Source organism: Sinocyclocheilus rhinocerous, unplaced genomic scaffold (genome assembly GCF_001515625.1).
Source record: "Sinocyclocheilus rhinocerous isolate Xijiao unplaced genomic scaffold, SAMN03320098_v1.1 scaffold557, whole genome shotgun sequence".
Classification (NCBI taxonomy): Eukaryota; Metazoa; Chordata; class Actinopteri; order Cypriniformes; family Cyprinidae; genus Sinocyclocheilus; species Sinocyclocheilus rhinocerous.
In genome coordinates, this window is record NW_015633548.1 from 1,154,895 (window position 1) to 1,166,523 (window position 11,629).

The window sequence follows — 11,629 nt, forward strand, 5'->3', positions numbered from 1 at the left end:
TCAGAACAGAAACTTATAAAGCTGTGGGTCTTTGCATAGAGCTTGTTTCAGCAGACAATGAGACTATGTGGTGTGCGTGTGCAGAATTCCACACAACACTAAACGAAGCTGCTGCCAAAAAAAACTCCGCTTTGTATCCCACCCCCACTTTCCCTCTCCAGCTCAACTCCATTCACTATGATGCTCGACTCCTAGCGAGAAGCTCCTCCGCGTCCGACATCCGCTGTAAGGAGAAAACTCAATGAAATTCAAGAACAATTCTTGACCAGAATTAACGTTTGTGCAGCCAGCGTGAAGTGAACCTGAAGACATCGCCTCAGTGCATTCATCAAGACTTTATTTTGGGGGGCACTTTAAATATAAAAGTTTTTTCCTAAGGCTCCCCCCTCCCCATTTTTCTTTACAGAAGACATCGAAATATTCTCTCATCTTCTTCATAATTTAAAAAAAGGCATAAAAAAAGTCTGAACAATTATTTCACACAGTATTTGACTTTCCTGGACTGCTGCAGACTTTATTCCTGGACTGAAATCTCGCAGTAAATCGCCTGGACCGCTCGTATATGTGATTGGTTTAACAAGTACCTTTATTCTTCAGTGAGAGATCATGGAGCGCGACTCTACCGCGGGAGGGGCGGAGGACCTGCTCCTGGAAGACACAGTTTCAAAACTGGCAAGTGACCATAACCATAATGCACCAGAGTTATGTGGTTACTTTTGATTAGGGCATTGTAATGACCATACCTCGCTGGATTTAGTGCTCGGTACAATATATAATAGTAAACTATATAATAGTAGGGTAGGCTATTACCCAATTGTTGGTGTAGTATCAATTTTTAAATTCATTACTGGTACAGTAAAACTGTGTCACCCAAGTTTTTCACCTGCTCATCATTATTTAGGTCAATTAATATGGACAATTATCCATTAATATACTTAATATATTACATTAGGCCTATTGCTATATTGTAGCTAGTAAATGCATTTGAAAATTCCTCTGGTATCTTCAGGAGCTTTTTCTACCTGAGCTGGTTGTTAAAAATGTCTTTTATTGATGTAAGCAGGTTGAATCGGTCATATTAAATAACAAATATGACAGGTAAATAATAAATATTAAGTCAATTTCCTGTCAAAAAATAGTTTTATGGCAACATATTACATTAAGATTGAATTAACATTATTTAATGCATTAGGTATCACGAACAATTTATATTTCATGCTCATTCACAATACAGTAGTAAATGTTTATGAAACTTGAAATGTTTCTGGATGCATTACCCCAAACCCCCTCGCCAATATACAGATTAGTGGTCACCCACTTTCCCTCTCCAGCTCAACTCCATTCACTATGATGCTCGACTCCTAGCGAGAAGCTCCTCTGCGTCCGACATCCGCTGTAAGGAGAAAACTCAATGAAATTCAAGAACAATTCTTGACCATAATTAACGTTTGTGCAGCCAGCGTGAAGTGAACCTGAAGACATCGCCTCAGTGCATTCATCAAGACTTTATTTTGGGGGGCACTTTAAATATAAAAGTTTTTTCCTAAGGCTCCCCCCTCCCCATTTTTCTTTACAGAAGACATCGAAATATTCTCTCATCTTCTTCATAATTTAAAAAAAGGCATAAAAAAAGTCTGAACAATTATTTCACACAGTATTTGACTTTCCTGGACTGCTGCAGACTTTATTCCTGGACTGAAATCTCGCAGTAAATCGCCTGGACCGCTCGTATATGTGATTGGTTTAACAAGTACCTTTATTCTTCAGTGAGAGATCATGGAGCGCGACTCTACCGCGGGAGGGGCGGAGGACCTGCTCCTGGAAGACACAGTTTCAAAACTGGCAAGTGACCATAACCATAATGCACCAGAGTTATGTGGTTACTTTTGATTAGGGCATTGTAATGACCATACCTCGCTGGATTTAGTGCTCGGTACAATATATAATAGTAAACTATATAATAGTAGGGTAGGCTATTACCCAATTGTTGGTGTAGTATCAATTTTTAAATTCATTACTGGTACAGTAAAACTGTGTCACCCAAGTTTTTCACCTGCTCATCATTATTTAGGTCAATTAATATGGACAATTATCCATTAATATACTTAATATATTACATTAGGCCTATTGCTATATTGTAGCTAGTAAATGCATTTGAAAATTCCTCTGGTATCTTCAGGAGCTTTTTCTACCTGAGCTGGTTGTTAAAAATGTCTTTTATTGATGTAAGCAGGTTGAATCGGTCATATTAAATAACAAATATGACAGGTAAATAATAAATATTAAGTCAATTTCCTGTCAAAAAATAGTTTTATGGCAACATATTACATTAAGATTGAATTAACATTATTTAATGCATTAGGTATCACGAACAATTTATATTTCATGCTCATTCACAATACAGTAGTAAATGTTTATGAAACTTGAAATGTTTCTATATAGAAATTAACATTAACCTGGATTAAATATTCTTTTTCATTGTTAGTTAATGATTGCATCAACTCATGCTAACATACTGAACCCTCATTGTTTCAAGCTTTACAGTTTTTAAAAGCACAATTTATGTGTGTCTTGACATTGAGAATGAGTGTGTAACATCTGGCTGAAGAGTGACCCTGCAGATCTTGTGCAGCTGTGAGAGGTTAGATCTCCCAACATGGGTCAGCGAGTGTGTGGGTCCTCTTCTGCCGCTCTTAGATCAATGGGATTGTGAAGCGTCTTTCATTCACACTGCTTTCATGCACTCGCTTTTCACTTTTTTGAAGAGAAATATTTGTCTAACCCTTCTCCTAACCTTTCCTTTGTCTTTAAGAGACAATACCATCTACATTAAAGTGAGTTTTTAAGTGGTCTTTTTTTTACTTATGTGATTCAGAACGTACTTATTTATTAACTTTCCATGTTGTCTTTAGCGTGCAGGATCACTTCACAAACACGAACTAGCTGAGGCCATGGAAGTGGAACAAGAAGGACTGGTAGAACATCAGCCTCTGGAGCAGGATGACCTTAACTTTGAGAAATGGAAGCCCAAGCCAAAGCCCAAGAGGACGCTGCATGAGAAAATCGACGACTTAAAGACTTACCTGTGGAACGCAGAGACTAAGGAGTTTATGGGCCGCTCGGGGAAGAGCTGGAGTGAGTAACAAGACAAAATTATTTTGAATGTACACAACAAGATACCCGTTTCAATGGCAAAACAAAGGGCGTTTGTCTGTGGGTGAGGGAGTGCATCCAAATTGTACTTGGACTGTAAACTAAGTCTTTAATTAGTGATGTTTAGTCTCGCCGTAGAAGCAAAGGCAAGTGAGACTATTGCTTATTGTTTTTGCTCATTATTTTCCATTTTTAGTGGAGTTATGGGAACGAGTTGCGGGGATGAGGGGTGATGAACTGTGCTTCTGCTCGCTCAAGTGTGTGTGCATGTACACTCTGTCACTGTGGGTGCATGTGTGTGTGTGTGTGTGCATGTCCAAACTTAGTGTTTAGATAGGTGCACAGATAGCTTAGAGACATCTTGACAAAAACAGACTGCCTGGGGAATGGTCCTCAGTGGGAGAGCGAATGTCACAGTCCCTTCGCTGGCCCGGGATCACATTCCATTTACCCCTACCGTGCTTTCCTCTCCCTCTTTCCCAAAGCCCCCTTGACCTCCAGATCTCCTCCAACACGCTCTCAGATCTACGGCACAGCTTAACATGTAGCCTTTTTTTGTCCGAGCTCAGAACTTTTTTGGCAGCGAGCATTTCCTGAAGACGTCCGACGCGGACAGAGCAGCCAATCGCTGCCGCTAAACATTCTGATGCTAAGCAACACAGCAAATTCGGGACGAGTGCTCTAAACAGCAATATGAAGGTTTCCTGGGGATACAGAGGGAAATCTCAACGCACCAATATCCCGTGTTGAGCGTTTGTCGTAATGCAACATCTCTATGCTTTACATGGGCATGATATGATGGGGATTGTGCTGGAGGTGGATTAAATAAACAGCCGTAGTCTTCCTTAGCGCAGGGGAGGGGCTGCTGGAGGGCTGTGATGTATGTCCCATGAAAGGAGAGTGCAGAGGCCCCACAATGCCAGAATGGGGTGATCGGGCTCCTTGGAGCTGGCCGTGGCTCTGTATGGCTGCAAAAGACCGTTACTGTGATGGCAACCGGAGGTTCACTGTGTTCCTGAGTGAAAGGAAAGCTGGGAGAATTTTCACCAGGCTCAAACAGAAAGGCCTTTGTGGCTGGGGGACACAAGACGGGCTGCAGCTAGTCCCTGCGAAATTGTCTGCGCAGCAAAAGCCGTTTAGTTTGACGACACGTTCCATTTGATCAGCTGCTAATGAACTCTTAATTGAAAGTTGTTGCACTCCGGTTTTTGCTGGGTCTCATTTGATAAGTTTCATTGACTTTAGTGTTTTGAACACTTTCACAATGGAAAGTTTATTGTGAATGAATGATTAATATAAGGTTTAGTATTTGAATGGCCAACTAAATCAATAATACATACATAAGAAATAAATTCCTATATGAAAAACGGTATCAACCTGATGGTGTGCGCATTTCAATTGACTAACTCCTTATGTAAATCAGTGATTTACAAGAGGTTTCATCAATGCAATCCTGCTTTACTCATCAATATTTTCTTATCTTTTGCAGGCCTTATTCTGCTCTTCTACTCAGCATTATACATTTTCCTTGCGGCTATGTTTGCTGGTTGTATGTGCTGCCTGATGTGGTCAATTAGTCCATATGCTCCCACCTACAATGACAGAGTGATGCCACCAGGTTGGGAAAAAATGGCATTTTACTTTGTGAATATTCAGAGAGTATGGAAAAAAAGCTGAATAATTATTGTGTAAATCTTTTTAAAATTGTATTTATTTTTCATATAAATTAATCTAAAATGTATTATTTAAAATCCCGCAACCCTAAGGGAAGATAAGCGGTTTGGAGAATGGATGGATGATTTAAAATTACAATAGTAAATAATAAAAAAATTAATATTATTATAAAAAAAATAAAAAAAATCTTTTTTCATTTAAAAATAAAATGAATTAAAATAAGTATATAAAATAATATATAATTATTATAAAATAAATACTATATAAGTATATAAAACACAATTCTAATATAACACTGTTATTCCTGTTTTTTCACTACACTTCAAAATCTTGTCTTTCTCCCGGCAGGTATGACAATGTTTCCTCATGTAGATGTAGCTCATGGGTTTGACGTTGCTTTCAACGCCTCTGACCGAAGCTCGTGGAGGAAGTATGCGAAAGCACTGGAAGCCCATCTGAAATGTAAGTCCTGGATGAGAGAACAACTGAGCTTATTGAGTTTGGTCTTACACTCTTTAATAGGGAAGATACGTTTTTTTTGTTCAGCGGGCACAGATTCAAATCACTCCAACACACTGTTTTACAAGTCCTGCGGTCTATAGAAATACTGACAAGGAGGGAAACCCTTTTGTGCGCTCAGTGTAACTGCTCAGGGCTGCCAGGGCCCCACTTTTTGTGCTCGCCTGTAAGTTGTAGAGGCCAGGCTGGGCAACAGCCATTGTTTGGTTATTTTATGGTCCCTCTCTCTCTCTTTTCTCTCTTCCATCTCTTTTATTACGGTTTCCCGCCGTGGCTGCGTTCAGCCTATGACGACGGAGTGCAGGATAGGCGGAACATTAACTGCGAAGGAAATACATATTTCATGCAAGATGACTTAGAGGAGAGTGCCGAGCGCAAGGCATGTCAGTTTAAGAGGTCCTGGCTGGGTGAATGCTCCGGCATGAAGGACAAAGATTTTGGCTACTCAAAGGGAAAACCCTGCATCCTCGTCAAAATGAATCGGGTGAGATTATAATATAATATACAAGTGAAGAATTAGGATGCAAAAGCCTCTAAGTTCTGTCTGAAATTGTCTTCTAAAATTAGTATTTTTCTCAGGCTCCTATGTTTATGTTCAGTTATTTCACTTTAATGGCAATGAAAAAAAAAAACCTATTCATTGGTCATTAAAGTGAAATTACTGAACCTACACATAGGAGCCTGAGAAAAATGCTCATTTTAGAAGAAAATGTAAAATGGCACTTAGAGGCTTTTGCAGCTGAACTCTTCAAATATTCTTTGTTTGAAGAACAAAACCGCTCCAAAAAAATAAAGCTCTGACGCTCTTGTGCCATCTTGTGGTTAAAATAAGCAATGACTAAATGAACAAATTTAAATTAAATTTTTAGTAATATGTCAGACACTTGACTGTTTTCTGTTGTGACAGATTCTCGGGTATCTGCCTGGTCAAGGCACTCCAATACATGTTACATGTGGAGTTAAGGTAACAATTAATGACTAGTAACAAAATAAAATAACTACACAATATAACAACCCAGTTTCTTTGCAGTATTTGTCATTTTGGATTTCTCCAATGTTTTTCCAGAAAGGGTCAACTGAAGGCCTCGAAGAAGTCCAGTTTTTTCCAGAAAATATCTTCAACTTGCGGTACTATCCCTATTATGGGAAACTGAGACATGTGAGTGATCCTACTTAACATTTATCCCAGAATTCCTCATGAATTAATATAATTTCATAGCATTTCTCACTATTTCCACCAACAGGTAAACTACTCTTCCCCGCTGGTGGCTGTGCACTTTCCCAGTGTCCCGTATGACACCCAGCTACACATTCAATGCAAACTAAACGGCAAGGGCATCATCAACGATTCACCCACCGACCGTTTCCTGGGTAGCGTGTCTTTCACTTTACAAGTGGGCGCGTAGGGTGGCAGTAGACCTAGAGAAATTGAAATTAAAATTCTCAGAGTATGTTATAATAAATGAAATAGCACACTGGGTGTTGTCTTTACCCATTAGCCCTCTGATTATGCCTCCGGCAGCCACTGTGCTATTCGCGTCAGAGCTGTGTTACTACACTACTTTTTCAAACAAGGAATTTCCCAGTAAGCAAAGACTGAGATTCATAGATCACATTTATAGATCAGCGGATAGAGACCGACACCTGCCTGGATTTCATTATAGGATAAAATGAAATAGGAAAAGATGTCCAAATACAGTATGTAGGTCGCAATTATAGCTATTGAGGCATAATCACTCAAACGTACGGTCTACAGTGAGATGTAGGCAAAACAATTCTCTAGATCCGTGTAGATTGTAGAATTAACATTTATTAAACCTTTTTGATCAGTTTGCTAAGTCAGATATTTTTTTAATGATTTCTCTCTGTTAAGTCAGTCTCCTTTAAATTCCCCCTCTGGATGAAGAAAAAGGCAGAAAACTGCTTAACATTATCCTTTTGCTTGCTCATTTAATTAAATAACAATCAGATGTGGTTTAGAATTAATAATCGATTGTACATTTTTGAACTAAATTTTTCTTTCCTTTTGGATGTGCAACTAAATTTTTAATTCAGAGGCAAATGTATTTTACTGAAATGCGGGACAGAAATCCCATTTCATCATTTTCACAAAGCTTCATAATGAAATACGAGTTGATCTTTCTTTTGTCAATCATGCAACCAACACTTCTTAAAAACTAAATAGAGAGTCACAGAATTCATCTGAGTGAAACTATCTGCTCAATTGCCTGCAAGGAGGATTTCAACAGTATTATTTATTAATTGTATATGAATATATTGACATGGTACAAACAGTTACAAAGTGTAATAGTGAGATGGAAATTGGTAACTGCACATCTTTGTTATTCAGTAAATGCATCGAAATATCCACTGGCTGACAAAGATTTGCCAGCTCATGTTTTTCAACGCACTCATGTTTTAGCATAAACAATAAAGATGAATGAGAATTAACGGAATCAAACCTTTCTGCTCACTTTCCCATTCTCTTGAAAAGCAACAAATCAGTTGTGATATGCATGAGATTGTCTACAATGATAAACTGCTTGAGATGGTCACTTAGAATAAATGACAAAATGTAACTTCAACCTTTTGAACGAAAAACCATGACTAAATTCAAACTCAAATGCAGTTATGTGCATTCAGTAATAGGCAGATCTTACTGTAATATGCAGGCCCAAGTAAGATGCTTTTAGTATTCCAGTAACAGATGCAGCAGTAACATTTATAGCAACACTGATGATCTAAGTCAATCAATGGAAGCTAGAGGTTATGACTGTGATAGTCATGTGAATCGTGTAAAACTAGTTGCTTAACACCTCAGGCCTAACATATGAAATCAACATGTTCTGCTGAAATTCTTAAACCGAGATTAGAGTGAGAGGACAAAAAGAGAGGACGACTACTGTACAAAAAAAAAGCCATTTTATTGAAATTTTTTTTTCCACTTTGAAACATGAACCAACATTCCTAACCTGACAGATTAAGGTCCTACAGAGAAGGAACAAAGAAATGTAACTAAAAGGCACACTATAGTACAACAATGATATTTTCTTTGTTTGTGTGTTTGTTTTAATAGCTAAATCCGGGGGGGTGGGTGGGGGGGAAGAACTATGAAAAACAAAATGGTATACAAATGAATTGGTTTGGACACATTAGTATCGTCACTATGCAGAGCAGACTGAAAATACACAGGAACTTGTAGCTTTGGTCTTAGAAAAGGTGGATTTTGTACATTGTATGCATGTGTCCAGAGAAATGACAAACTAAAATCAACAAACCCATGTACTAACAAGCCTATAGTAACACTTCCAACATTCCCTGAGAGGGACCTAATGAAATCAACAAAAGCATGATCAACAAAATCTTGATATTCGAAGCTGGTAAATGTCACAAAAAATAGTGTCCCTTTATAATACAATGTTCCAAGTGCAATAGTGTGACTTATTAGCTCGGCTGATTAAGAAAATACGCCAGGATACTTTTCACCCCTAATTTCGGCAACAACTGATCCACGAGAGTACAATTACAGAACTAATTGAGCATTTACATTCAATGGTTAATAAACTCGAAAGACTCCTAATTCTAAAATTGCATCACTCATTCAGAACAAGAGTTCACATGAATATAAGTCACAGCAACCAGAACCGAGCATCCTTAGAGCAAGAAAAAACTAAACTCCCATAAGAGGAATAAATTTTTTTCCCCCATGCATTTAACATACAGCGCAATGCCAGTGGATTTTAGACAGCCTGTGCTTACACTAAACAAGTGAATCATGCCGATTGACATTGCTTCAAGTGTAATTAAGCAGAAATATACCACTTCATTCATAAAACATTTAAATCGTATACAGGAAATGATTAGAGCTCAAGAGATATAATTATGTAGTAATGGTATAATTATGCAATCGAACGTGTTAGAAATAGGGGTGTCATCAGCAGTTAGCGCTGCCAGGTGAGGAGGGTCGAGCAGTTTGCAGGGCAAAAGAGTAAGCCAACAGGACCAGAAGAGAGAGGAGGAGGAGGAGGAGGAGCAGCAAATATAAATAGTAAAGGACAAGCCAGGGTTAGAGGTAAGACGGCAGCAGCTTGGTTTGTTATACAGACTGGTAACCAGTGCGACTCTTACGCCGGCCAATCAGGTAAGAGATAAGAACTAGGATGATTAGGAAGCTGAGAGCCACACCCACAGCAATGGGCACGAGAAATCTCAAATCAGAATCCAGAAAGCATTCCTCCACTGGGAGAAAGGGAGAAAGAAAGGGAGGGTGAGTGAGTGAGTGAGTGAATGCGGAAATAACATGGTACTGTTAGATTTTGTTAATCACAACAGGACTCCCAATTCAGTCAGATCGATGGAGAATAGGCACTGTATTATGCGCCATACAGGCCTACCTTATAATCACCACATTACATAATGTATTAATATTTGAAATACGAGTAGTTTCAAAAGAATTTGTGTACATAAACCGAAATGACTTGATCTCTGAAATACTGCTAGATTAGATAGAACTTGCATATTCTCCGATTAATATTACGAATCAAACTGCTCATAGCCAGAGGTCTGACTTCTCTTTCTTCCAATCAGATAGGCCAGTAAGACAATAACAATGAGGACAGCCAGGGCAACTCCCACCGCTATAGGGACAATGAAGTTATCAGGCTCATCCGCGATGCAATCCTCAGCTGAAAATGAAGAGAACGAATGAGGGCAAACAAACAAACCAAAAGAAACAGCAAGAATGTGTCAAACTGCAGTTGAAACCTATCGGAAACAAATCTTTTGACATTTGCATGGCAGTTTTTGAGTAAGACTGAAAAGATGGCTCACACCGCTTTTAATGTTATACACAATTGTCTTTCTCCATTTATTGCAGCTAAAAGCCCATTAAAACAAAGCCATTCCATTGCAAAAAACGAAACAACCAAATCTCATGAAACATCAAATGTTTAGGGCAGTCAGATAAGGAATCCCTTTTCACAAGTATGCAAGCAGAAAACTGTCACACAAGTATGCTCAGAGGAAGAAAAAAAAAAAATCCATCTTTATTTTACAAGTAATTGATGTAACTGATTGGATGGCAAGCAAAAGTGACTGCATTAAGCAAGGCACAAAATTATTAGTGACCAGTTTTGAAGGTTTCATTTGTCCCGGCTATGGTGAAAACAAACATTTACAAAAGATTCTGTGTGGATGCTGCATAGACTAAATTAGAATATTGCATAAACAGTGAAAAATTCACTGGAAATGAAGGGAAAGAAAGAAAGAAAAAAAAAACCTAGAGAGCCATATGTGATAAGAACATAAAGACATAAGAGAAAGCAAATAACTTATTCTGAAAAGGCTCAGCAACTGAAAACACAAGTCATGTTAAATGTAACAAAAAACAAAACAAAAAAAAATGCACAGCCACTACCAAAGACAATTCAAACAGGTGCAAAAATTCATCTTGCAGCAAATACAATTCACAGTTAGCAAAAAGTATAACGTATCTTTCAGGCTAGAATAATTCAAAATTGTGAAGAGTAGCTGACAAGATGGCGGATTTATAATTAATTGTCCCTTTTCAAACCCCAGTAAAGGGTAAGCAAACATCACCAAAACTATTTTGTAACAGCATTTAAATGCCAGTTAGCATTTCTTTGTATTATGCTTTACTAAGTGTCACTCAACTACACCAGGCCTACATTTATTACAATGTTCTGCATTTTTAAAATGCTTGTCATGCATTTTAAACATTCAAGCATTTGTTTTCCTGTTCTAGAATTTCAAATTGTTTAAACTTCCGTCCAGCATGTTTAAATGTTTTGACCCTCACAGCTGCTCTGAATACAGGACAACCAACATGATGCAAAAGCACCTGATTTCAATAAATGTTAGCTGTCCAGACAATATAGTGCAAAGTAACAACCTGTTTCTGGAATTACTTTTAATATTTAACTCAAAAGCTGCAAGACAGGTGAATATAAAGTGGTTTCAGTTTAAAGCTGTCGATACAGTTATGATAGATTTGATGGGCACAAATTAACAGAGCTAAATTAAATTACAAAATGGAAAAAAAAGAAAAGAAATGTCTAAAGAAGCAAGTGCAGGGTCTAATATGGAGCATTGAAATTTTTAATTGGCCATGACCCAAGATCTATGAAACTGTGTTGTTCTTACATATAGAATATTTTCAACAAAATAGCAATGCACTGTGACTATAGCAGTAATTTGCATTTTAAGAAATGAAACAAGTGGGGCTTTAAGCCAAAACACAGAGACCATGGGGGGGGGGGGGGGG

At 38.1% G+C, this 11,629-nt stretch overlaps 2 protein-coding genes across 4 annotated transcripts in view; one reads left to right on the plus strand and one right to left on the minus strand.

Annotated features, from left to right (window-relative positions):
* Positions 1-172: 172 nt before the first annotated feature.
* Positions 173-8,912, plus strand: LOC107744544 (protein ATP1B4-like). Of its 3 annotated transcripts, none has more exons than XM_016558252.1 (8): positions 173-672; positions 2,913-3,135; positions 4,643-4,771; positions 5,176-5,289; positions 5,631-5,830; positions 6,254-6,310; positions 6,413-6,505; positions 6,591-8,912. In XM_016558252.1, exons 1-8 carry the CDS (start codon positions 607-609, stop codon positions 6,750-6,752), a joined length of 1,044 nt encoding a protein of 347 aa, XP_016413738.1. In that variant the 5' UTR covers positions 173-606; the 3' UTR covers positions 6,753-8,912. The 3 variants fall into 3 exon arrangements, with proteins under 3 accessions (XP_016413738.1, XP_016413737.1, XP_016413736.1); XM_016558251.1 differs by lacking the exon at positions 173-672 and adding an exon at positions 1,447-1,842; XM_016558250.1 differs by lacking the exon at positions 173-672 and adding an exon at positions 2,712-2,834.
* LOC107744542 (lysosome-associated membrane glycoprotein 2-like) overlaps positions 8,255-11,629 on the minus strand; it is an 11,413-nt gene continuing 8,038 nt past the window's right edge. Inside the window, exon 6 of the mRNA XM_016558248.1 lies at positions 8,255-9,585. Within this exon, the coding sequence (XP_016413734.1) occupies positions 9,443-9,585 (143 nt within the window). The 3' untranslated portion in view covers positions 8,255-9,442. The remainder of the gene's footprint in view (positions 9,586-11,629) is intronic.